This window comes from Tiliqua scincoides, chromosome 2, assembly GCF_035046505.1.
Source record: "Tiliqua scincoides isolate rTilSci1 chromosome 2, rTilSci1.hap2, whole genome shotgun sequence".
NCBI classification, from domain to species: Eukaryota; Metazoa; Chordata; class Lepidosauria; order Squamata; family Scincidae; genus Tiliqua; species Tiliqua scincoides.
In genome coordinates, this window is record NC_089822.1 from 80990665 (window position 1) to 81018227 (window position 27563).

General features: G+C 41.9%; 2 protein-coding genes across 2 annotated transcripts in view; one reads left to right on the forward strand and one right to left on the reverse strand.

The window, feature by feature from the left end:
• Nucleotides 1-11593, forward strand: part of DENND4C (DENN domain containing 4C) — an 80772-nt gene extending 69179 nt beyond the window's left edge. Inside the window, exons 25-33 of the mRNA XM_066613265.1 lie at nt 641-750; nt 1815-1990; nt 3254-3433; nt 4024-4216; nt 4671-4916; nt 6630-6747; nt 8762-8915; nt 9562-9626; nt 9785-11593. Coding sequence (XP_066469362.1) covers nt 641-750; nt 1815-1990; nt 3254-3433; nt 4024-4216; nt 4671-4916; nt 6630-6747; nt 8762-8915; nt 9562-9626; nt 9785-9921 — 1379 coding nt within the window. The 3' untranslated portion in view covers nt 9922-11593. The remainder of the gene's footprint in view (nt 1-640; nt 751-1814; nt 1991-3253; nt 3434-4023; nt 4217-4670; nt 4917-6629; nt 6748-8761; nt 8916-9561; nt 9627-9784) is intronic.
• A 5282-nt stretch (nt 11594-16875) lies between these two features.
• On the reverse strand, nt 16876-27352 carry RPS6 (ribosomal protein S6). The gene is made up of 6 exons (XM_066614113.1): nt 27261-27352; nt 26730-26861; nt 23727-23937; nt 22267-22413; nt 19899-20056; nt 16876-17023 (listed from the first exon to the last, which is right to left on the reverse strand). Exons 1-6 carry the CDS (start codon nt 27264-27266, stop codon nt 16928-16930), a joined length of 750 nt encoding a protein of 249 aa, XP_066470210.1. The 5' UTR covers nt 27267-27352; the 3' UTR covers nt 16876-16927.
• Nucleotides 27353-27563: the final 211 nt, after the last annotated feature.

The following is a 27563-nucleotide window of genomic DNA, read 5'->3' on the forward strand; positions in this document are numbered from 1 at the left end:
GCGTTTAGAAAGGCTTCACTTCAAGCCAGCAACCTCTCCCTTCACCCAGAGCATAGCTCTGGGAAAGAATGCAAAATGATTATCTTTATTCACATGCTCAGGGAGGGAGGGGTCGCTTGTCTTGGAGTGAGGCTTTTCTAAGTACCTGGAGAGAGAATGATTGATTGTCAGCCAGCTGCCCTCTTTCAAATTAACAAGGCTATTGTTAAACGACATTTGTCCTCTAATTTAAAGGCCCATTCTCATCACGTTGAGATAAAACCACAGGTGAAAAGTCCATGGATTTGTCTGGTTATGGATTACAGGTTATGCCTGTAATAATGATAATAATAATCATGATAATGATAATATAATATATAGAAAAGCAATACCTTCAAAAATGCAATTTAATGTGAGGAAAGTATGAGTTAAGGCAGTTGAGGTGAATGGGCATCTTCTTATCAAAATGTGTAATGAATTCATTTTTAAAGAATAGTCTTACAGGTTCAAATATCCCAAGACTACAGTGTGTTTTCTCTAATGAAACTTTGAACTTATCACTAGGATGCCAATATCAGGGTGGTTTCTGTGTTTTGTAAAACTATTTTAACATTTCCACTTTGTCTTACTAAGCTTTAAGCGTTGCCATCTTTTTATACAGGTGACGTTTCATTTTCAAGAGGTGTGAAGGGTCTGGATTCTGAAAAATCTGAACATGGCTCCTCCCACAATACCAGTTTGTCTAGCATTTTCCAGAATTGTGCTATGGAGGTAAGAACTGCTGAAAAAAGAATTTATCTGGCGGGTATACTGAGAGTTTTTCATACTTGGTGTGAAACTTTCAATATCTGGTAGAACTAGGTTTTGTTTAACTTCTATGAAAAATGCACTTTTGGTATAAAGTATCTAAAATATGTGATAAACAGGTGTTCTAAAAAAAAACAAAAATGCTCCTTTTATAAAAGAAATAAGGCTTATTATCCTTTTGAGAATATTCTTTGTAGAATTAGCTCTTAAACATGTGATAATCAGAACAGCTCTTCAGATATTGGCTGTGCATAATCCCAGCTATTTAAGAGCCTGATCCTGAGGGTTCTATCCCCGGCAGCACGCCCATACCACCGACCCTAAGTGTCATGAATGTGCTATAAAGCATGTTCGCGGCACTGGGGAAGGAGAGGGCACCAGTGTTGGGCCAGCACCAGTAGACACTGGGCCTCTGTGCTGCATGGACAGATGGCACTCTTCCAGCACCAGTCAGTTGTGAGTATTTTTGGGGTAGAGGGAGGCTGGAGGGAGGGAGGATTGGGCCCAGGAGGGAGTGGAGACAGCAGCAGAGTCTGTGATCAAATCCTGAATCGCCTCCAGAGCTGATAAACATGACACAGGTCATCTTGGCTCTGTGCCTGCTCAAACATGGGTGCCAAAGTGAGGAGACTCATTGGCAAATGCTCCCTTACCCCGCAGAGACCTGCGATAGCTTTGGTGCCCACAGAATGCAGCAGTTGCCATTTTGGTGCTGCTGCAACCCTGGGCACCAAGCCGTTCAGGATTGGACTGTAAACCATGTTATTAACTTTTTGGATGAAAAGCAGTATATAAATATTATGTGCCATGATCAAGACAGTCCTGTACCACTTGTACAGTAACAAAGGCATTTCAACAAAGAGAGAGATTGTGTCTATATAGTGAAGCAGGATTTGGAGAATAAAGCATTCGAGGAGGGGGGTTGGGTTTCAGCAATTTCAGAATCAGAGCTTCAGATATTTTTAAGTGGCATACTTCAGATATTTTAAGTGGCATACTTATAACTTTATTAATTCATTGTCTTACAGGTGTTAATGTCAAGCTGTTCTCAGTGTCGAATATGTAGAGCACTGGTTTATGATGAAGAAATCATGGCAGGGTGGACTGCAGATGACTCTAATTTGAATACCACTTGCCCATTCTGCAAAAGCACTTTCTTACCTCTTCTAAATGTGGAGTTTAAAGACTTGCGTGGTTATGCAAGGTTGGTAGATGTAGTAGACTCGAGATCTTCAACAGCAATGCTATCACCACCTTTTGTCTTTTCTTTTTTTTCCTGCACAGTTTCAGCAGTCCTTGATGAGGTAAATCCCACCAGAGATTTTTGGAGGGATTGTTTTGGTCAGGTTCACTTACCTTTAGAGAACCCCCCCTCCATGTGCTGCGGATGGTCCGCAGGTGTGCCATGGGACTTTGGGGAGGGTCATTTATTAGTAGGGCAGTTGGGAGATTTGAGCCCCCTACCAGCAGCATGGTGTGCCTTGTCAATGTTTCAAAAAAAGTGATGGTGTGCCTTGACAATTTTAGTGCCTTGCCAGTGTGCCATGAGATGAATAAGGTTGAAAATCACTACATTAGCTGGAAATGCCATATGGGAGACCCCGCCACCACACAGGACAAACACTAAAGATGATGATATGGGAGAGCCTTTTCAGCAGCTGAGGTGCTGAGAGATCCCAATTGTCACATGGGCTGCCTTTTCAGCAGCTAAGTGGACTGTAAAGTGATACCTTGGCATAAGCAACAGTGCTGAAAGGGTGGCCAGCATGATAATTGGACTTTCTCAACACCGTCTCCTTCCCTCACCCCCTTGGTCTGCCTCTTCCCCCATAGCATTCCCTGCCTTCTGAAGCCTCCTTCCATCTCCTCCTCCTAGAGCCTCGACCAAAGTGGTGTTGCTAAAAGGGTGGTTCTGGGAAAGCCCAGTTATCATGGGGACTGGATAAAGAGCTTCCAGGGGCGCATCTGACCTGCAAACCTTATGTTTGACGTCTCTGCTGTTGAAAGTGGGACCCATATTGTAAATTGGGATTTGATGTGAGTCCCACCTCCTAACAAGTTGAAAACCACTGCAGTCAGTCCCTTTGTTATTAAATGCTCAGGAGATATTTGCATGTTATATGCAGCTGGTGTCAAATTTGGTAGTTGTTGGGTAAGGATATTTAAATTTTGTATGCCATTTAAATTGTCTTTCTTTGGTTACAAGTTTGGATGTTACTGTTTTACTTTGCACTGTATGGTTAGTGTTTGGGAGTTTAGTGTTGGATTTTTTAAGCTTTTAATTTTTTTGCTTAATACCCTTTTTTTGCTCCTAAGATCTTTCTATACATTAATGAATCTCATTTTTTTTAACAAGGATGGAATGGATATATTTACTGCTTGCAGTCAACTTTGTTGATGAATTTATGCTATTGTTGTGATGAGAAAAGTATTATACCTTCTAATCTTGTTTTTGTTTTGTTGCTAGCATTCTTTTGAAGCCAAGTACCTCTGGTGATAGTTTACACAGCAGTAACATTCCATTAACCACTGATTCTTTGGAGCAAAAACCTGTTCCCACCCCTGCAACTGATTTAATCAGTTTTGTAGAACCCTCAAATACCAGCCAGACCATTGCTGAAGAAACCAGCACCACAGCTACAAAAAGGTATAGAAAGGAAAGAGAGCGAGAAAGAGCTATCTTAAGTTTTAGGGGAATTCATTAGACCACGTGAATATCAATCATATATTTAACTAAACATTAAAGATAGTGTAACCTTTTTGTTACTACATATTGAAAATGACAGTGTACTTACAAATAGTGCACAGATCAGTTTTATTGAGTTACTCACAGGTGAATGCTTTCACTATGGCTTATTAAATAAGGGATTTGATATGAAATTTGGAGACTTGAATTCAAATACCATTGCAGCCATGGCCTCACTCTTCCATAACATGTCTGTGTATTCCAAAGTGTTAGACAAACTATAAACTTCTGTTTATGATAAAGATTCCAAAAAATCTAACTCTTAATAAGACCTAGGGCTTAAGAACCCTCTATGTCTTCCTTAAGTACAGAGACCAAAGCAAGTACCAGTGCTGAATGGATAGGAGGCTTACTTGGTTGAGTTCCTGCACAGTGATATCATTAGAGATATTCTGTTGTGGCAATGAACAAGACAGATTGCAAAGATTTTTAATATAGACATGGTATATAACATCTATCTGTTTGGGCTTTTTTCCCATTGTGGTAAACAGTGATAAAGCAGAAGAAAGAGATGGGAGTCTTAAACCAGCGAGATCATCTGTTACAAGTAATTCGTCAAAACGAGGAACTTCTCTAACTCGAAGCCACAGTGTTGGTGGCCCCCTGCAAAATATTGATCTCCTGCAGAGGCCATCTCATGGAGTTTCAACTGTTAGCCTTCCTAACAGTTTGCAGGAGGCTGTGGTAAGTTTCTGATAATGGCTTCTTGTTAACTTGCTGTGTAGCAGCCTAGATATCTTGAGGCATATTATAGAACATCTTAAGAATAATAATTTACTAGTATTCCTGTTGCTTCTGATAGGGAGGTTCCCTAGGAGTCAAGTGTTTTGTTTTTTCTTGTCATACAAGAAGTAATATGATGTTCTGAAGGGGAAGGTGTTAAGAAGGGGGTGCCTGAGAAATTTTCTTTTCCTTATGCTCTGTGGTTTAGCTCCCATTGCAGTGAAGTTTCCAGACCTCCTGCAGAAGTACTATTTTAGCAAGTATTTTCTCTTTCTCCTTATACAGAATGAGATGGCTATCTAGCAATCTGTTTTGTGCACTCCATTCTCAGAAGTCAACTCAGACACTTTAAGTAGTAGAGGAGGCAGATCCAGAATTCTTAGTTTGCAAACTAACCATTGCTAATGTTTTTCAGGATCCCTTAGCAAAAAGACCAAATCCTTTACCTGTGTCTGTGCCCTATTTGAGTCCTTTGGTACTCCGGAAAGAATTAGAATCTTTGTTGGAGAATGAGGGAGAGCAAGTGATCCATACCTCAACATTCATCAATCAACATCCCATTATTTTTTGGAATCTAGTGTGGTATTTTCGACGCCTGGATCTCCCAAGTAACTTACCAGGACTCATTCTAACATCAGAACACTGTAATGAGGGTGTGCAGGTAGGTTGTCTTTAAATCCTGCAGATATTCCAGCATCCTGGAGTATATTAGGTAAAACTTTTGTTTCTATTAAAGGAGAGGGAGAGTGTCTAATGCGGATGTTTCTTTTGAACCCATAGCATAAGTTCAGACTAGATTTCAAGCCATATCTTATTGAGCAGCAGTACTTAAGAAGGGAAGCACTTGCAACTAGGCACTTTGGAGCTGTTTAGAGTACAGTACGTAGATGGGGGTAATTTCAGTGAATACTGGTGCTCTAAAAATGGAGATTTTTTTCTTGTTTTTTTTCCTAACTTGGAATATTATCTGCTTTTTAATGAAGAGTTCTCAAACCAATTTACATAGCCAAAGAAGACTTGCAAAAATACTTGCATAAAGTACAAATTATGGCTGTCCTGGTTTGGGGGGAAGTAAAGCAAGGAGCAGTCCCTCTCCAGAATGAACTTATTCTGTAGGCAAAATCCAGGGGTCGGAACAGGTGACAATATGCCTATCAGAAGATTAGGGCTGTTTCTGTTATGCAGGTCTTCCCAGAGACAGGTGACTTGATGGCATTTACAATCCTAATTGTTGGAGTGGGCTTGATGAAGTTGCCATCTTCCCTCTCTGATGTCAGTGGCAATTCTTTATTGCCCTCAGAGGTAGGTCATAGAACAAAGATGAAAAACGTGTGGTGGGCAAGATATAAAGCACAACCCAGTCAAACTTAACATCCACTGACATCAGTGAAAGAAATTTAACCCTTTTTTTCCTATCCCACCACTGTACACTTCTGGTCCCTGTAGCATATATGCAACTTTGGGCAGACAATGGCTTAAGTTTTCCATGAAAATTAAAATAATTTTAAAAGTGCTTCACTTTGGATCACAGTCTGAGACTGAAATAATAGGATAGTGCTAGAATATGGCAAAGACCTGATTACTTAGGAAACAAGACAGGCAGCAGCATGTAGCACCCTTGGGGCTCTAGCAAGGCTCACCACCGACGCAGCCTTGGGGAGAACAGTTGAAAGATTGAGCCCACCCACTGTTTCACTGGTGATCATGTTTCCTCTCCAAAGAAGCAGTGTAACATCATTTTAGGCTGCTGTGGCAGTGTGGGGGAGGAACGGCAGCTACTAGTTGGGCACCATTATTTTCCCTCCCTGATGCACCAGAATAACACACATGATGGTGCTTTGTGGGGGAAAACTGGCTGAACTGCTATCTAGAAAAGATTCCATGAACCTCTGAAGTGTCCACTCACAGAGAAGGTCCACCGGAGGGCATTTTGCTAGGGTCTCCCACAAACATGGAACCAGCCCTGAACACAAATCCATGTAAGTGGGAAGATTTTGATGCATGGACAGACTGTGTAGCAACCATCTTTAAATAGCAATTTGTAAGGCATTTCAGTTTAGAAATGCAGCTAGTAGGGACATGACATGTTGCTATGGAGATGCTGTCATCCAAGTTAATATTCCTACGCAAATTGCTTTCCAAGCTTATTATAAACAAACTATTACTTGTATTATGGATGTGATGCAAATTCTTCTGTTTCCAAATTTGACTTGACTTAAATTGAAGAAGACAAGCTGCCTTAAGCAAATCTTGCTAGTAAGAGAAGTGGCAAGCACGGAATGAAATTAGCATTTGTACTTGGCATTGCAAAACTATTGGCAAAGATTTCAATCTGTGGCATAAGTGATAGGAGAGTTTGTTTCCCCCATTCTAGCTTCCTCTGTCAAATTTGTCTCAAGATAGCAAGCTAGTGTACATCCAGCTACTATGGGACAACATCAATCTTCATCAAGAACCTGGAGAGCCCCTGTATATATCTTGGAGAAATCTCAGTGAGTAAAGTATATACAATTTTTTTTATGGCGTTCAGGGGCAGAAAAGGCTTTGGCTGTTTTGGAAAATGATTTTTTCAGGTCATATCCACCCATGCTTGAAGGGCATCAGGTATGAGTCCAACTGTTTCAAAATGATCTCCTACAGCAGTCATTAGATATGTTTTATATTCACTCTTGGGGCAGCCACTTTTGTCACAAATGCAAGAAATATCTTGCATTTGGCTGAGCTCACATGTCGAAGTATTCACACTCTAATGGATGGATCAGCTACTTATTTCACACACTAGATATTTCCACACTTATATCTTCAACATCACAACTAGAAATCTGTCTTTCTAAAAAAAAAAAAAAATGAAAGTAGTAAGTCTTGGGACTTTATTGAAGTGCAGGTGATAGGGAGAGAGAATTAGCAGTCTGGATCAGATGATTTTACACACTGGATCCAACTGCTTAAGAGGCTAGTTTCTACCACATGCAGTGCAATTCTGTGCAAGTTTACCCAGAAGCAAGACACTATGTCCAGTGGTTTTATTCCCAGGTAAGTCTGCATAGCATTGCAGTCTTAATAAAGTTGCTAAAGGCAGTTGTCAGTGCTGCCTTATTTTTAGTTTTCAAGCTCCTCTCAGACACTCTCATTTCCCCCCTGTATGTTGGTAACAGTAGTGATCTACCTTATGGAACAGATTTTGGGGCAAGAAGCACAGATAGAAAAATAACTGGTAATTTATTGTGATTATTGGTAAATTAACAACTGATAGGGGCACTTCCAAATATGCCCCATCCAACCTTATGCTTGTCACAGCTTCCTCCTCCTCCCATTCTATTTCTGTCTTGTATTTTTACTTCTCCCCTTTCTATATACTGTCTCCTCTGTCCCCTGCCCCTCTTGTATTCCCTTCCTTTCCCCCCCTTGTAGTGAGAAATAGGATTGGATCAAGGGTTTGGAGAAGTGGTTAAAGGGTTAAGTGCTAGAAGCGGTTCCTTTCTTGTTTATCCTAAGGTGCCAGGATAAAGCAAGATAAGGGATTAGCTGAACACAGCTGTGAAACATCTAGCAGAGTTACAAGATTAAAATTACTTTTTTTGGCAGTCCCAGGTGGCAGTCAAACTCTGTTTTTTCTATCTAGTCACCTGATGTGTACGTGCCAGACAGCTCGTGCACAACGTTGTATCATCCACCCACTTTTTTAAATATAAGAGTGAGAAAGGTATGTAAAGATAGCATTTTGTGGCCATCCTCTCTTCCCTTTCTTGTCTTTTGCTTCCTGAAATACTGATCTTCAGGCTCTGTGCCGTGGGATGACAGGCCTACAAGAGGGAGCATGAATTTTTTTGAAATCTGCATTCATTTAGACTGCATGCTTACTCTGTGGAATCCTTGTTAAGTAAAATAGGTAGATGAAGTTAGAGCATTTGTCATTTTTATTGCTATGTGTTATCCCTTGTATACTGGGTATTTTATTTCTGAGAGCATTTGTTCTCCTTATGCAATTCTATTATTCTAAATAAACTCCTTTTAAAATTTGATTTGTTGGTGTGAATCTAAAGGTACCCTGAGCTACAATCTAGAAGATTGAGATGAGACTTGGCTAATTTGGGAAACAAAAGTAATTATTTAAAAGTGTATTGGCTATTTTGCCTGGGGCCATGAGTAAGGGAGCATAGATAGGCAATGGTGGCAGTAACTACTGACATAATTGTATGATAAAGGGTCTGAAAGAACCCTGTAGGTGGGGGCTATAGATAGAGTTTCTGAGAGCCAGTGGATTGGGATGCTGTGCTGGGAAGCTAAAGCTAGGAGTTTTGAAGTAGTTTTGTCCCCTGCTCCTAAAGTTGGACTACCTAAAATTATAGAGAGGCTGACTAAGACACAACTACCCTTACACCCCTCATTCCCAGTCCCCTCATTTCTTCTGCTAGTTTTCTCATTCTTCTTTCTTTTAGTTATCTTTGTATATAAAACACTCTCCATTCTACTTAATTTTCTCCGCTTTGTTTCTTTCTCCACCAGATTCTACAGAGAAGAAAGCCCCAATCGCTTCAGAAGAGCAGCAAGCAATAAGCACTTTAGTTGACAACATAAAATTGAGTATTCAGCACAATGATGTTAATAAACCCATCAATCTCCTCACCCAGAAAACTAAGGGAGATGAGAAACGACAAAGGTAAATGAGTACTGCTTGCTCCACCTCTAGATAAGAATAAGAGAGGCTGCATTTTTGTAAGTCTCTTGCATGCTTAGCTGTGTGTGCAAGTGCATTCATCTCCCCGTGGGAGTGATCCTTTGCAGCCTTAAGGGGCAGGTATGCTTAACATATGGGTCAAATTTTAAATCGAAAGTGGAAAAGCCAGTGCTCAAATATCTGAGCGCAAAAGTAGTTAATGTGCGTGCTGATTTGAGTAGACATCCAGATTGTGAGGGAACTTACTAGAAAACTCTAGCACCTTATCCTGTTTTGTAGTGTTAATACTTGAAACTAGCTGTATTGGGAAAGGTGTGGGAGAGCAGAATAAACACACTTAAAGCAAGACACACTGGCACATGGAACTCTTTTGAAGCACCTTCCCTAAAATTCACATTAATGAGAGACCAATGGAGGATATGTGATGTCCTCATATAGCACACAGTAATAACAATAAATCACATTACCATCAGAGAACTTGTATGGCTACTTGACCATCTCACAGCAAGACTTATCTAGTCTTGTTCAGGTAAGTTCTGTGGAAGGTAGTATGATTGTAACTGGTAACATGGTGATTACCTGTATGAAAAGTGAATTTTGCTTTAACTTCTGAATGTATTTTTCACAGGAGCTTCTACAGAGAAATTCTTTTCCTGTCCCTAGTGTCCCTTGGAAGGGAGAATATTGACATTGGTAAGAACTTTTGTGTTAGGTACATAGTAATTGTCCCTTCATATGGAAGAAATGCTCAGACGCTTTCCTTCCACCCGAAAGAGTTCCTTAATCAAGTTAACACAACTTTTCAGGAGTTTTGTACTTCCTGACTCAAGCTTTGCTTTCTTTATTTGTAGAGGCCTTTGATAACGAGTACAGGCATGCATACAAAAACCTACCAACAGAAGTACTTGAAAAAATGCAGAAGATTGATGCCCCGCCCAGCAGCACTGTTGAGTGGTGTAGGAAATGCTTTGGAGCACCTGTCATATAAACACCACCAAGTAGACGTAGTCGGAAATCCGCAAGACAAAAAGGAGGGGAAGGGGCAAAACTGGGAAGACTTCAGTTTGGAATCAGGCGCCATAACTCCAGTTGAAGCTATTGTATCCGTCGGTCAATGTGGTCCTCACCTGCAACCATTTATTATGTACATACCTGCTCATGAATTAGAGTTTAAAATGCCAGTGCAAATCTTTACCTATATGACATTCAACTATATTATGTCTGTTTTGCCCTTCTCTGCCCCATGTTTAGAAGAGAAGAATGACCATGGAGACTGGCAATTGTTTTGTGCCTTTCTCTTAAAGATTTGGAACATTGGAATCCTTTCTAATCTAGCCTTAGAGCTTATGGAATTAATCTGTTTGCATATGGAGCAATCTCCCTTCAAAGAGGGATCTATTTGTTGCATGTATATGTACATACCAGTACTACATCAGAATTGCAATTTGCAGTTTTTTTCCCTTTGGTCAAAAGGCCACACTGTAAGTTTAGTTAATTTCTTGAACAATCACAGTACCAGCCAGTAGCAAAAATATAGCCCTCTTGTGGGCTGTTGTAAAACTTATTTACTGTGTTTATAGTAAATATTTTTAAAATGTACATACAAATGTTTTCTTCTCGCAAACAATGATGGGTTTCTACCCTGAGTGGCTCTAAAGCCCTTGGCTTTCTGGAAAGAGGAGAGTTTAAATGAATCTAGGGTGTGTAAAAGGGTGTGGAATAAATATTGACCATATACATTTTTAGCATTTGTGTAAAAGAAATGTTTTTATATATACATATATATATGGGGCAAAGCTTCAGGTGCACTAATGCCTCATCCCTGCTCATCTTTGTAACCTGTGGGACTATTGTTTTTTGCACTGTCCACATTAAATACTTATATCATAAAATATATTTATATTCGCACTTGAAGAAGTGTTTACCAAGAGTGGAAAAGCCAATTTTTAATTTTCTTAATTTTAATATCCCTGGGTAACTGCATTGATCTTGAGGAGGGGAAACTGCTTGCAGTTACAGCTTGCCTTTCCTGGCAGGATTAGGCATTGCAATTGCAAAGTGAAACCTGGATGTTTGTCACCAACACTGACATGGACATTGTTAAGATGGATGGTGCTTGCGTATGGTCCTTCGGCTTCCTTCAGCTGATGAACCAATACCTGGCATGTTCATTAATTACTTTATAAAGCCTAAAGATAAATTTGTCGATGGTTAAAAGTACAAATCTTCTCAGTCTATAATATATTCTGCCCATCATAACATCGGTTCAGTAACAATAGTGGAGAAACAGCCAGTGCAAAGCACAGCAGCGTGACCTTTTCTATAAACCAGCAAGAGTTTTGCACTTGCCAGAACACATTTAGGCACTTTAGATTCAAATCCATCTCTTAACTATTCAGGCTGCTCACATTTCAATATGTATATTTAATTAAAAAAATTCTTTTTAATGTTAATGCTGTGCCTGAAAAAAGCACACTGTGAAAACAGTCTCTCCACCATGCCCCTTTAAGTTTCTCCTACTGTACTTCATCTCAAAAGTGTGGGCGATTAGTGTCTTGTACTTGCCTCTAGAATCAATTGGTATGTTGTATGGATTTTTAAAATTTTTGTCTCAATGTCTTATTTCCAAATTAACAGCAATAAATATTTTTTCCAAACTATTATATGTTAATAAAAATTCTTCTGACGCACATTTTTCTATGTTCATACTTCCATTATGGCAATTATTTTTTGATTATACTTCATATATTAAACATTGCACTTGGCCTTTTCCTTGGTTTTATTTTTAAAGGCTGTTTTCCTTCCACTTCCCTTTTCCTGTTTTTGAAAGATATCTTGCAAGACAAAAGGAGCAGTTTGTATGGCAATCACATGTGGAAACCACACAAGAAAATGTTGTTGTCCTAATTGGTAGTGATTCTTTTGTTCCTTCTGCAACAAATAACATTAGTTCACCTTTTGAATCAAAATTTGAAACCACTGTCTGATGTATTGCCACAACCTCTGAACCATTGGCTTTGTAGTTGTGTCTCAGTGCAGCACAAAACAATGTGTAAGGTATCAAAGTTTGGGTTCTTAAATTCTTCTGGCAGCATTGGAGTTCCCATGGATTGATGGGAACAGCTAAATCTGAACTTCTCCTGTATGAGCTGGGGTTATTTTAATGTTACCCTGGCAGGGTTGAAAGGAGTAGAACTGTGAATACCAAGCATGCTCTTAACAAATTAAATGCCATATTTTGACCTCATTCTAAAGCTTGTGTGTACCATTGTTTTTAATGATTACTTTTTCCCTTCTTGCACACTATAAGTAGTTATAAATACGTATATGAAAGCAATACATTCTTCCCTTAGACTAATGCTATGTAGTTCAACATTTCCTTTCCATGGATCTGCATGAATTCAGCTATGGCCCCTTCTTCAAATTTTACACTTACAGAAAGATTTTGTTCCTATAATGTGCAGGTGTATGGATTGGCAGATAAACTATAAGTCAAAAGTAGAGATTGTGGCCCTGCAAATTTTGGAAATTTATGGGACAGTTCACAATGTGATTATGATCGAAACTTGAACTGAGAACTAAGTTGGCTTAAGTCACTTATGTGAAAGTCAGATTCTACTTCCATTAATTCAAACATCTTAATTGTTTCCGACAACTTTAATTAAACTGATCAAAGCTAGTGATGACAAACACAAAAATACGTACAGGCTTGTTTGTGCAAGCTGATGTGCTACTTGAGTGTGATAGAAGTAGACTTATTTCAATTATAACTGATCCTGTGCTGCTCTCTTTGGAAGTACATCTCATTTAAATTAAATGGGGCTTACTTCCATATAATCCATGTGCAGAATTGTAGGCCAAGCAGGTACTACGTTAAAAATTCATTTTCAATGTAATTCACTTTAAATGATTCACATTATGGTTCTTTTAAACCTGTACTGCTGAAGCTCCTGCCAACCTAGCAATTCAAAAGCATGTAAAAATGCTAGTAGATAAATAGGTACCACCGCAGTTAATTCCTTAACAGCGTTCTGTGCACTTAGGCATCTAGTCACGCCGGCCACATGACCACAGAAATTGTCTACGGACAAACACTGGCTCTAAAGCTTAGAAACGGAGATGAGCACCGTTCCTAGAGTTGGACAAGACTAGGCTTAACTACGAGGGAATTTTTCCTTTTTACTGCTGATGCAGAATTTCTAAAAATGTGATTGGAACTTAAGGGGAAAAGAATCGTAACAAAGTCTACACAAGTTTCTGAGACAAATGTTCACTACTGCAAACTAATTAGAAGGTGGTCTGTACTAGTCACACTGCCAAGTCTATCGCAATGCATGAATTATAACAATTAGAATCCCGACTGAGTATAGTTTTGATAATAGAATAGCACAAACACTAACAAAATAACCACCATATTGAGCTTATAACTATCTTACAATCCCATTCATTTTTGAAATAGCTTAGTTCTACTATCAAGTTCTATAGGTAAAATCCTAATTGACTGCAGTAATGACAAATATTTGTATAACCCAAACCATGTAGAGTGGCTTTAGATTAAGCTGTCATGTTAATATATTTCTAAAACAGACATTAAATACTTACAACTTGTTTTTGAAACATTTAAAAAATACTAAGGTGTACCTACATTTGTAGGTTTGGGCCATTTTATTTCTTCAGATCAAAAACTTAAGGTAATGTATTTTTCATAAATTGGTGATTTAGGGCCAAATCCTATCCCAACTTTCCAGGGCTGATGCAGCCAGTGGGGCATGTGCTGCACCCTGCAGTAGAGGGGCAGTCACAGAGGCCTCCTCTACATCTGGGAACATGTTTGTTCCCTTTCCTCTGGGCTGCATTGTGTCTGCACTGGTACTGAAAACTTGGGATAGGTTTGGGCCCTTAGAACTGGGCATTTTTCATCAAATCCTGAAGCTTAAAAGTGCCTTCTCTAGGTCTTCCTTGCAGGATATGCTGTTTAAGACATACTTGATAGAATTGCATCCAGGTTAACTGTTCTGGTCTGTTTCTACTGTGCTATGGGGAGTAGGCATTGTCCTGCATGTTTAACATAACAAAACTTAAGATTAGGAAAAATAGAATCCTGCATTATTAATAGTGCAAGTATGAACCGGATTATCTTTTTACCATTAGAAGCAGTATGGAGTTCCTTGAATTGCTCACATTCTATATTTGTAATATGGGGGCAGGGAGAAATTGATGGAAATGATTTGATAAGATGGGAATTTCTTCCATTACTAATGCAATAAATATTGTACTGATTTCAGGACTGTTTGATCTGTTCATACAGCATCAATTATCAGCATCTTTGTAATGCTTTTTGTACATACCTTTAATAAGGCACTCATTTCCTATTGGCGTTTGTATAGGCACCCTATTTGATATAGAAACCACTTGTAACTCTTAAAAATAAAAATGTATGTCAGATTTTCTCAGCTTTTTATTGTTTGCTAGAAATAAGCAAGAAAACCAGTGATTGTTAGCATAACATTATCTTGAATAATTCAGTGTGTAGTAGCATCAAAGTTAGATTAAATGTATGGGAAGGGGAGCCTTTGCAGAAACCATGCTAACAAGAGGCCTTCCTTACCTATCGGTAGTGTCAGTAAACATGTTGGTAGGGGTTATCTGGCAGATGTATGCTGCAACTAACAAAGACTGACCAAGCCCCTCCTGGAATCAGATCTTTATCATCATCACTGAGCCAGTTAAATAGGAAAGTAGAAATCTACAGCTTTCATAACGAAGAAAAGCAGTATAGGCAAAAATACAGGCCACAGGTTTTCAAACAGGCACAATGTGTGGGTGGATGTCACATGATGAGTTCTGCACTGGTGGTGAATAACCCTGAGAGTGGTCACAGTACATAGCTCACTAATGGCTGGGGGATGAGAACTGCAAGTTCCCTATTAGAGGAGTTACAAAAAGGACTGAAAATCAAATAGCCAGTATGTCTGAATTCCTTGATATTTGATGCAGTTGCCTTTCAATGAATGAAGCCAGAATGTACACAAACAATTGTACAAGATGCAAAAAAAGGGCAACTACAAGCAAGGAAATTGTGTCAGGGAAGGCTAAAGCATTTTGGCATTAAAGCTTTTTTAGCTTGGAAAAAAGGTGAAGTGTGGATGTAGGAAACATTTCATATATAATTTGCTCTTTTTTTAGTCTGAATTTCAGGAGCGTTGATGCAATTCTGCTTATTCTAAAGCTCACTGCAAGTGGCCATTTGCCAATAAGGGGCCAGAGGCACTATCGCTAATCCTAATTCACACCTCCCTTCTCTTTATTAACCTATTACAGCTGGAGAGATTATGCAACACAAGATCAAGCTTGTAGTACTTTTATTTCAGCCTCACCCTATCTTTCATGGACATCTTGAATTAGCAGTTGCTTCCAAATATCCTACTTGTCTTCAGAGCCTTAAACTTATCCCTTATTCAAACTCACTTACCTGTTCCTCATGTAAACTGTCAATGGTGGCTTGGAGATGGATGTACATTTGTTCAAATCAAAGCATGCCTTATGAAAATTAGATGGGAACCTAAGTTTATATGTAAAAAGGGAACTGTAGCACAGCCTCAGTCTTCATAGATTTCTGAATTTTGAAAGCAAAGGTTCTGTGCCGTGCTGACATCAGCTTCTCCCCCAACTATCAAACTTGCACAACATAAGTAAAAAAAAAAAGCAAATTAATCAGCTTATTGGGCATAGGAACAACAACTTTAGCATTAAAAATTCTCTACCTCAACACTGAATAACCCCACCCTGTCTGTTGTCCATTCACCCCAGCAAGAATAAGCTGAAACAGTCTTCACATTTCCTAGTTAGACCTGAACTGATATAGCAAAAACTAGAAAGAGACCTAGTTAAATATGCTAATTACTTTAGTGACAGCTTAACTTTGAACTCTTGCATTACTGAATCCTGACCAAAAAAACAAAATCTGATTTCCACCATGCCAGGCAAAGGCCCATTTTTGCTCTACTGCTATGTTCACACAATCATTTTCTCTGTAAACAGCTTTGTGAACTTTTTGTTGAAAAGCAGTATATAAATACTGTTAATAATAATAATAATACAAGCATGTGTGAATCAAGGTCAGTTTTTTGCAAGTGAAAGTAGAAATATATTAATGTTGTGTGACCAAGAGAATGCACAAAACTTCACTCTGCCCTCCTTTACAACAAAAAGGGGCAATTATAGAGAGGATTACTGGATATTCTGCATTTTAGCATATGAGATATTGGGTCGTTACCAGTTATGCAAATTTCATTTATCACCTAAGCATAGTACTGAGGGAATTCCCAAGTAACAGCTGAAAGACCCCTCTCCCAGGCAGTTGAGTCCTAGCTTGATCAAAGCTTAACATTTGTTTTAAAATGTTTGTCACAGTTAGTCTCAGAGGCCCTTTCAAGCAACTAAAATTTATCTGAACTTGAAAAACTAAATACACCAGCCGGAGCCTCATTTCCCCTCCTCATTCCTGCAAAACACTTGGCTATTAAAGCAGTCTCAGGCTACAACCCTATACACATTTTCCTGGGAGTAAGACCCATGGAACATGAGACTGTTTTCAAGTAGACATGCATAGGATTGTACTCTCACATATTGTAAATAGCCCTTGTACTATGAAGATTAGTTTCACACACTTTAAGATCTGGGAAAATGAATAGACTACTGGAAAAAACTGCCAAGGCAAGGACAAACTGAGCAAAATTCCAGGAGGAAGGGAAAGATACAATGTCCAAGCCACAGAAAGACACAAAAAACAAGGGTCTTGTCCTACCCTGTCCAATCCCACTCCCAATTCAGAAGAAGGGTTTATCAAGCAACATGATGATTTACATCAATCAGTCAATGAAGAAACAGTTAAACTTTACACTGACAAATGTCTTTTTAAAAAATATAATGAGGAAACAGCTCAATTTCACCATAAAAGCTTTATTTAATTTTTTTAATGAACAGTTCGCTGTTTACTTCTGGCTTGATTCTGATTTAGATGTGGAGGCTCTTAGGGAAGAAAGTCTACGCCTCTTGGCTATTTGCTCCTGACGTTTTTCCTTTGCCTCCTAAAGGGGGAGGAGAAGAGCACCACATTTGTTAGTACACAGCAGTATTTCAAGACTTCAATCTAAGATACATAGACCATTCTATCACCATGGACCAACTTAAAAATGAAAGGTCAATTTAGATAATTGGTTTAGATTTTATAAGACGTATATTGTTTGGGATGCTTTCTAAATAGGACTGTATCCCAAAATCTTGTGTTATCCACCCCACATTCTACAAAATCATGCTGTCAGGTGATAAGGCATTACCTAGGGACTGCCATGACAAGATGACCATGTACTAAATTGTATTGGCAACCTTCAGTCTCGAAAGACTATGGTATCGCGCTCTGAAAGGTGGTTCTGGCACAGCGTCTAGTGTGGCTGAAAAGGCCAATCCGGGAGTGACAATCCCTTCCACACCGGGAGCAAGTGCAGTCTGTCCCTGGTCTGTCTCCCTGGCTATGGGCCTTCCTTCTTTGCCTCTTAGCCTCAGACTGTTGGCCAAGTGTCTCTTCAAACTGGGAAAGGCCATGCTGCACAGCCTGCCTCCAAGCGGGCCGCTCAGAGGCCAGGGTTTCCCACTTGCTGAGGTCCATCCCTAAGGCCTTCAGATCCCTCTTGCAGATGTCCTTGTATCGCAGCTGTGGTCTACCTGTAGGGCGCTTTCCTTGCACGAGTTCTCCATAGAGGAGATCCTCTGGGATCCGGCCATCATCCATTCTCACAACATGACCAAGCCAACGCAGGCGTCTCTGTTTCAGCAGTGAATACATGCTAGGGATTCCAGCACGTTCCAGGACTGTGTTGTTTGGAACTTTGTCCTGCCAGGTGATGCCGAGGATGTGTCGGAGGCAGCGCATGTGGAAAGCGCTCAGTTTCCTCTCCTGTTGTGAGCGAAGAGTCCATGACTCGCTGCAGTACAGAAGTGTACTCAGGACGCAAGCTCTGTAGACCTGGATCTTGGTTTGTTCCGTCAGCTTCTTGTTGGACCAGACTCTCTTTGTGAGTCTGGAAAATGTGGTAGCTGCTTTACCGATGCGCTTGTTTAGCTCGGTATCGAGAGAATGAGTGTCGGAGATCGTTGAGCCAAGGTACACAAAGTCATGGACAACCTCCAGTTCATGCTCAGAAATTGTAATGCAGGGAGGTGAGTCCACATCCTGAACCATGACCTGTGTTTTCTTCAGGTTGATTGTCAGTCCAAAATCTTGGCAGGCCTTGCTAAAACGATCCATGAGCTGCTGGAGATCTTTGGCAGAGTGGGTAGTGACAGCTGCATCGTCGGCAAAGAGGAAGTCACGCAGACATTTCAGCTGGACTTTGGATTTTGCTCTCAGTCTGGAGAGGTTGAAGAGCTTTCCGTCTGATCTGGTCCGGAGATAGATGCCTTCTGTTGCAGTTCCAAAGGCCTGCTTCAGCAGGACAGCGAAGAAAATCCCAAACAAGGTTGGTGCAAGAACACAGCCCTGCTTCACTCCGCTTCGGATGTCAAAAGGGTCTGATGTGGAGCCATCGAAGACAACAGTGCCCTTCATGTCCTTGTGAAAAGATCTGATGATGCTGAGGAGCCTGGGTGGACATCCAATCTTGGGGAGAATCTTGAAGAGGCCGTCTCTGCTGACCAGGTCGAAAGCCTTTGTGAGATCTATGAAGGCTATAAAGAGTGGCTGTCGTTCCCTGCATTTCTCCTGCAGTTGTCTAAGGGAGAATACCATATCAGTGGTGGACCTGTTGGCTCAGAATCCACACTGCGATTCTGGATAGACGCTCTCTGCAAGTACCTGGAGCCTCTTTAGTACAACTCGGGCAAACAGCTTTCCTACAACGCTAAAGAGAGAGATGCCGCGGTAGTTGTTGCAGTCACCCCTGTCACCTTTGTTCTTGTACAGCGTGATGATGTTTGCATCCCTCATGTCTTGAGGTACTCCACCTTCTCTCCAGCAGAGACAGAGGATTTCATGCAGCTCAGTGACGATGATCTCTTTGCAGCATTTTAGGACTTCAGCAGGGATGCTGTCTTTTCCAGGTGCCTTGCCAAAGGCAAGGGAGTCCAGGGCCACGTGAAGTTCTTCTAGGGTTGGTTCACTGTCAAGCTCTTCCAGCACAGGCAGGCACTCAATGTTGTTCAGTGCTTCTTCGGTGACTACATTTTCTCTGGAATATAGCTCAGAGTAGTGCTGCACCCAGCGTTCCATCTGCTGCGCCCGATCCTGGATGACCTCGCCTGTGGCAGACTTCAGAGGGGCAATTTTCTTCTGTGTCGGACCTAGGGCCTGCTTGATACCATCATACATCCCCTTGATGTTGCCCGTGTCAGCTGCTATCTGTATCTCGGAACAGAGCTGGAGCCAGTGGTCGTTAGCACATCTCCTGGCAGTCTGTTGGACTTTGCTGCGAGCAGTTCGGAGGACCTGCAGGTTGCGCTCACTGGGACAGGCCTTGTATGCTGCTTGAGCTCTCCTCTTTTCCTCAATGACTGGTGTCAACTCCTCAGAGTGGGCTTCAAACCAGTCTGCCGCCTTGTTGGTCTTCTTGCCGAATATGGACAAGGCGGTGTTGTAAACGGTATTCTTGAAATGTTCCCATCTGTACATGACATGTACTAAATGGTCATGTACTAAATGTACATGGTCAGGGATTCTCTTATTATTCAGGGATTCTCTTCCTGTCCAGGATGGCTAGCCCCCTCCTGAGATTGGTATGCATTTAATAGCCCAGAATGGTAGCAGTGGGTACAGTCTACCAAGTTTTTCCCTGTTTAGCAGATGATTCAGTAAAGGGAAAGTGGGAAGCAAGAAGGGGTGTGCACATGCTAACCAGATGCTACTCTACTCTCATGAAAGCCCCCCTTCCCTGACAGGACTGAACACATTCTGCACAGAAACAATTATACCTTCATTCTCTTAGCCAGCAGCTTGGCATATTCTGCCGCCTCTTCCTTGTTCTTCTGGGTACGTTGCTTCTTTAAAGCAATACGCCTGCGTTTATGCTGCAGTACCCTGGGAGTTACCAAGCGCTGGATCTTGGGCGCTTTGGTCCTTGGCTTCTTGCCTAAGAATGACAGGTGTGAGTATCAGGACACAGATTCTGAAACTGAGAATACAGAATTTAACAAATGAATTGGAGATTTTTCATCTCCCCCTGAAGCCAATCTGTGCCTAAAGCATGTGTGGCTGTAACTTCAAAGCAGACCTTTCAAAAGAAAGGTACGGCATTTATTCTTCATGGTCTAGAACAGGGGTGTCCAAAGTTTTTGGCAGGAGGGCCACATCATCTCTCTGACACTGTGTCGAGCCAGGGGAAAAAAAGGAATTAATTTACATTTAAAATTTGAATAAATTTACATAAGTTTACATAAATGAATATATTAAAGATGAACTTATATGAATGAATGAAGGGCCTGCAATAGCACAAGACCTATAAAAGGCCTTGCACAAAGCAAGGCTGGCCTTTCCTTTGCTGCCACTACTGCATCACAGACATGAAACAGCAAGCAGTGCCCTCATCCCACAGCTCATGCGAGAGGTCAAACAGTCGCCCTCATGCTGAGAGCAGTTGCGTCAGGCCAGTGTGGGCTCCAACAAATCTCCAGAGGGCCAGAGGCTCATTGGAGACTGGGGGCTCCCTGAGGGCCGCATTGAGAGTCCTGGGGACACACTGGCAAGGTGCTAAAATTATCAAGGCACAGCACCAACTTTTTGATAACTGGCAAGGCACACCATGTTGCTGGTGGGGGGCTAACATCCCACAATGGCCCTACTAATATATGACCCTCCCCCAAATTTCTACAGTGCACCTGCAGACAATTCATGGCACACTGGTTGAAAATAATTTGTCTAGAGCAGGGGTACCCAAACCCTGGCCCTGGGGTCACACACAGCCCTCGAGGACTCCCAATTCAGCCCCCTTGTCTGGCCCTCTGCAGACTTGAGCTCTGGCCCTCTGCAGACTTGCTGGAGCCCACAGGCCCGACGCAACTGCTCTCAGTGTGACGGCCAACTGTTCGACCTCTCGTGTGAGCTGTGGGATGAGGGCTCACTCCACTGCTTGCTGTTTCACATCTGTGATGCAGTAGTGGCAGCAAAGGAAAGGCTGGCCCTGCTTGGTACAAGGCCTTTTATAGGCCTTGAGCTATTGCAAGACCTTCATTTATTCATATAAGTTCCATCACTAATGTATTTGTTTATGTCAATTTATTCAAATTTTAAATGTAAATTAACTTTTTTCCCCACCCCCTGACACAATGTCAAAGAGATGATGAGGTCGTCCTGCCAAAAAGTTTGGACACCCCTGGTCTAGAGTAACACGCCAAGTGTTCCATCACAAGTCCTTAACAAAACAAAACAAGGAGTGCAGCTCCAAATAAATACACAATAAAAGAGAGTTGGAAGTCTCCAGGAGACTGGTGAAACATAGAAGATATACAGTAACAGGGAATGTGTTCTACTAGGGTGTGCTGTAATCAGAAGACAACTTGGTATGAATGCACTCACCCAATCTCCCTCTCCCCCCCAAAAATCAATCAGAGGCAAGAGACAGCTCCCTTGATTAAGCTCCAAAACAGCAGGCTCCAAACTTCGGCCTGCAGGTTGGATCAGAAATCAGGAAAAAGCTGTCCCCGTGTGGTACTTTCCATTCCGAATTGCAGCCTATCATCTTTCCAGTCGATCTGCTTAGAAACCCATGCTAGGCAGCCGCTTCTGCCTGGTAATTGGGGTGCAGAGCCTGCTGGGGCGACGAGTAGTGGATACGGCTGTTGGGCGCGAGTTTCTTTCTAAATCAGCTGGAAAGATAAGAGGCTGTGGTGCACAACAGAAAGCACCATGAAGGAAGTTTTTTTTCTGAATGCAGCGGCCTGCAGTTTGGAGACTGCTGTTCTACTGTGTTCCAAAGATGGCTCTGCACAGGCTTCATAAGAGGAGCTGCAGAGACTAAGAAAAAGGATCTCAATTACAACAAATCATGAGCTCAAGCGCACTTTCGTTTCCCATTTAATCCACTCGTGCATGTACATAAGCAGTTTATGGTGACTGCTATCTGCCTCAAAGTAGTGCAAGTTAATTAGTTTGTTCACTGAACAGCCCAGAAAGAAAACACAGCCAGCTGTGGCCTGTTCTATCCAGCCACCCTCTCTTCCACATTGCTTCCATGTGTTTACAACTGAATGGGCCCACAGTTATACTTACATTTCTGGTTAGGCGCTAGTTTTACCAGATGGCTCCATCATGTCATAATGGCCAACACACTCTCTGTTTTCTTACCTTCCTTGTTCAATGGCTTTCTCACAACATACTGGCGAACATCATCTTCTTTGGAGAGGTTAAACAGCTTGCGGATTCTGCTGGCCCTCTTGGGACCAAGTCGACGAGGCACAGTGGTGTCAGTCAGTCCAGGAATATCTTTCTCACCTAAAACAGGTACCAGACATTACCTATTATTCTCAACTAAAACTACTGTAAATTCAAAATTCAAGTCTGCTGTCAAGTCACACAGCACCTAGTTGTGTGACTTGAGATTCAAACCTAGCAGGCCCTATCTTTTACAAACTCAAATATCTTAAGTCATGGCAAATGAAAACCTGAGTCCCCAAGTCTTCACTATTCTCATTAACTTCTGCCCTCCAATATGGTAATGGTGTACAGGATTTCCTATGACCCAGTTTTTCCCTCCTTCAGTTCAATGGAAGCAACAAACATTTACATTCCAACTTCTCAGAACAAGACCATGATAAATGAATGTTTAGTTATGGGTACTGTCCGTCTAAATCACCCATAAGATCACACAATGTACAAATCTCACATACAAATAAAGCAACATCTCAACCACAAATACTAAGAAGCAGAAGCCCATGTCTGCAAGGCAGAAAGACCTGTTGAGAAATGTTGTAGGCTGCAAGTTGCAGCCTGCACAAGAAATGTTGCGGGCTGCAAAAGAAATCATAATGACTAGAGCAGTCCCACACTGCACAGCCCAGTGACCAATGGTGGCTCTCAATTATGTGTTCTTTGGTAATGACTTTGCAAGAACTGGATGCAAATGAGACAGCAGGATTTTTCTCATGCCTAATGCTAAACGCACACCATTTTGCTGTGTGTGTAAATCAGTCTTGGCTGTTGCATTAAACTGGCTTTTTTTTTGGGGGGGGCAGGTATTGTAAGCTGTCTTGGTGATCTCTTAAGTAGTACTGAGAATATTTTAAAACTAGAACAAATCTTTCACATTCTGCAACCACTGGTACAAACCAGTCAAATACGTAATGTTCCAAACTGTTACTTAGATTGAGTGAGTCAGGCAATCCAAAGGACTACGAAGATGTGGTGAAAACTGTATCAAAGAGAAACCACTCCATTCATGCAAAGCACATGTTGGACACATTAACATCATGTTACAACAACCCGCAACTCAACAGCCTCTCTTTCCTCTGCCATCTACATTAATAAAAATGTTTAAGATTTCCAGTTTCTCAGGTAGAGATTTGTCTTTTCTGTTTATGTTTCCCTGTAAAATGCTATTGTTGGTACTACATAAAGTATGACAAGAGCCACCAGAGATCACAGACAGAATCATGGACAAAGCCAGTTTATCTCCTGAAAGCACAGGGAACAAATTCAAAACGATCATTCCAGGATGTTTTCTGAAGCAAATCCCCCTGGAAGAGGTATCAGTTACCCCCTTTTTGCCACTTCAAGCGAAGAACTTCCAGGTAGCTTCAGATGCTCACCTTTCTTTACTATGACCAAATTCAGGACACTCAAGTTGGCATCTACAATGCAACCCCGAACAGATTTGCGCTTCCGCTCTCCTGTTCTTCTTGGGCGGTAACAGGAGTGGCCCTTACTGAGCAGTAGGCGGACACGTCCATGGGTCAGGACTCCTTGTTTCATGGGGAAGCCTTGTTTGTCGTTGCCACCACTGATGCGGACAACATATCCCTATCAAACAAGAGGACCTTAATTATATTTTAAATTCTTCGTTCCACAAGCAGATACACTTACATAAATGGTTTCCTAAATATAATCTGGATTACATTAGCAGACGAAACACGCATTAGTCTTCAGTCTGAGCACCAAGGCCTGGAATCCACTCAACTAATGTGTCCAATACAAATTCTCCCAATGCTTTATCTTCTTTCCAGGAACTTAACAAGGTCATTTATTTCCTTTTCTAAGGAATAACATTAAACATGGCAAACATGCAATTCTTATGCAACAAGCATCACTCTGAAAAGGAAAACAGTTTTATTCATTCAGTACAATCGTTCTCCAAATCGTTCTACCCTCAGATAACCCATTCCACATTGATCTGCCTGCATGGAACAACTGTATGTTGCAGGGGATTATGGGAAGTGTTCTAAGGCATAGTGACACAGGATATCAGCCAGGCCAATTTACAGCCCAATCCTGAGCTTCCTGGCACTCACTGGAGTAGCAACACCAAAGTGGCTGTCTCCAGCTGGCACTGGGGAGCAGCTGAAGGTCTCCATGGGGGAAGCCCCAAGCCCTGCAATGGGGCTTCTCAAGTCTGCACCAGCACAGACTTGAGAGATTCCGTGTCGGGCCTTCTGGCCTGACATGGAGCTCAGGTTATGGTGGAGCAGAGCTCCACTGATCCCATCCCTTCCTGACCCAATTCCTCCCTCCATCCTGCCCTCTCCCTGCTCCCCAGAGGCTGCACTGCCATCTGCACTTACTCCCAGCAGTGGCGTGTCCTCTTCCTACTGGTGCTGGGCCTGGTACCAGTGCTCCCTACTCACCAAGTGCTGTAAATGAGCTTTACAGCATGTTTACAGCACCCAGCACTAGGTCAGTTTAGGACTGGACCCTAAGCCTCCCCATCACCCCACACTAACAGAGTGTACCCTAGAACACACCTACTACTCTCCTGAATCCTCGAGTTACAGATATCTTAGTTACAGGGGACTGAATTGATGCTTTTACACAGCACAGCTCTCTCTTGCAATGGTTTTGTACAGGTGCGATAGTGCTGGTGCTTTTGCACAGTGCATGAAGCCACTATGAGCTGCTTTGACTTGCATACATTCCAACTTCTGAACCTGCATGTATGTATATAAACCTATGTGCGTTTATAGACCTATATGTATATAAATACATATATGGTGTATATAAATCTATTTGTCCGTGTCCTACCATCCAGAGCAAAAACAAATCTGCTTCATCTTCCACATGACAGCGCCACAGATATGTAAAGACAGTTACCATGTTCCTTCTTAACAATATTTTCTCCAAACTAAATGTGCGCAACTCCTTCAATCTGCCTTCACAGGACAGGTTCTCCAGCCCTCCTCTATTCCAGTTTGTTGATCTCCCGCTTAAGCCTCTATTATTTTATAAATACATTTTATTTATTTACAATTTATGTACTTATTGTATTTCATTTAGTATTTATCAGTTGCATTTTCAGCTGCATATTTAATTTGTTTTGCATCTTGGAAGCCACTTCGAGTACCCATGTGGGAGAAAAGTGGGGTAAAAGTCAAATAAGATGTGGCATACAGGACTAAACACAATATTCCAGATAGGGTCCAACTAATACAAGATACAGCAAAATACAATAACTTCTATTGATGCAGCCTAGAATCACATTCACTTTCTTTGCTTGGAGCATCATACTGCATGAGTTCATTTTTAGCTTGCCATCCAGTAAACATCAAGGTCTTTTTTCACACATTCTATGCAAATGTTATGCACATTCCTTCTACTCCTCATCTAAGCCATTTGTAAAACTGAGCTAAGAACAGGCATGTATTCAACAGCTTAACAAACAACAATTCTTGCATCCAGCTGCATGCATACAACCTGTTACTGCATCTTTCATTTTTGCACTGGGTTAATAATACTCTCAAGACATCATTTCCGGGAGGATCAAGAAGGTGTTCTTCTGTCCCTTTCTAACACCACTTAATACTCTCAAGTGGCGTTAGAAAAGAGACAGAACAACATTTTCTTGGTTCTTCCTGACTAGAAAAGCCAAGTTCTTCCTGGCTTTCTATGACTAGAAAACTAGCATAGGAAAAAAACAGTGCTCTTTTTCACTATACGAGATGGGTGCAGGCACCATCCAATCTCCAATGTAGAGCGTTCAGAGTTCGGTGCAGTCAACTGATCCAGACCTTGGATGACCCAGGAACTGGGTCAAAACCCAAAGCTGTCTTGGGCTGCAATCCTAAACATGTTTACTCTGAAGTAAGTTCCACTGTATTCACTGGGACATACTTCCAGATACGTGTGTTTAGGATTGCAGCCTCAGTTTCTTACCCCTCCTTGAAACATCCTTCTTCCCTCCCAACCAAGTCTAGATGATCACTGCTTTACATAAGTGCATAAGAAGAGCCCTAATGGATCAGACCAAAGGCCCATCTAGTCCAGCTTCCTGTGTCTCAGTGGCCCACCAAATGCTTCAGGGAGCACACAGACAAGACACAACCTGCTGGCATTCTGAGGTAGCCTACCTCTAAGATCAGCAGCTTGCACATGCCCATCGTGACTTGTAAGCTGTGATGGACTTTTCCTTCAGAAATCTGTCCAGTCCCCTCTTAAAGACATCTAAGCAAGATGCCATCACCACTTCCTGCGGCAAGGAAGGCCGAGGCCCATAACATCAACACGGTTTGGAAGCAGGAAGACAAAAATAAGTAGCAACATTCTGTAAGGCCAATGCGTGCTGGCACTAATAAAGCATGCGCAGAAGCCTCCCTGCGCTTTACCTTCCACTCCTCGCCAAGAGCATCTGCAGAGACTTCGGTGGTCATCCGCTTCTCGTAGAAGGTGCGGAGCTTGCGCTCATCGTCCACCTCAATGAGCTTCTGGCAGCCTGTGGCTGGGAAAGAGATGTTCAGCTAGGAAAAAAAGAAACCAGGAGGCATGAAAGATCAGCATGGAGAGCCACAGGTCCCAAACATCAGCAGAAGAGGAGCACCCAGGAGGCACAGAAACCAGCATGGACTCGTGTATGCATCAGAAGGAACGTTCACAGCTCGGGCAAGGAAAAGAGCCAATGGAACGTTGGGATTGGGGGGGGGCGACTTGCACGCGCTCTTTCTTCAACGGCCTGCCAAGGAGCACCGTTCCTTCTGCACTCCCACCCCGCACCCAATCCGCCTCAATCCTCTCCGGGGGAGGCTTTCCCTCGACCAACTCCGGCCGCATCACCTCCCCCCAGAAGTCCCCTCTCCACCCCCGTCAATATTTGTGGGGGACGAAACCCCTTCTCGCCATCATCGACACTCGATTCTCACCTTCATGGCGCCCCCACAGCCGCTCGCATCGGGTCCGCCACGGAAAAGAGGCCTCACTTCCGCTCAGCCTGAAGTGACATAGACTCCCACGGGCTCTCGCGAGACTCCAGCCAAGCGCGCGCAGCCCTACAACGAACCTAGACTCGAGATTCCCGCATAGAGATAGGAAAAACCTAGAGGAACGATCATTGTTATAAGACAGGACTTCCTGGTAGTTTATGGACTTTTTTTTTCTTAGTCTCCAGACTCAGAAAGGGTAGCTGTTTGATAGAATAGTTTGACAGTTTGATAGAATCAAACGAG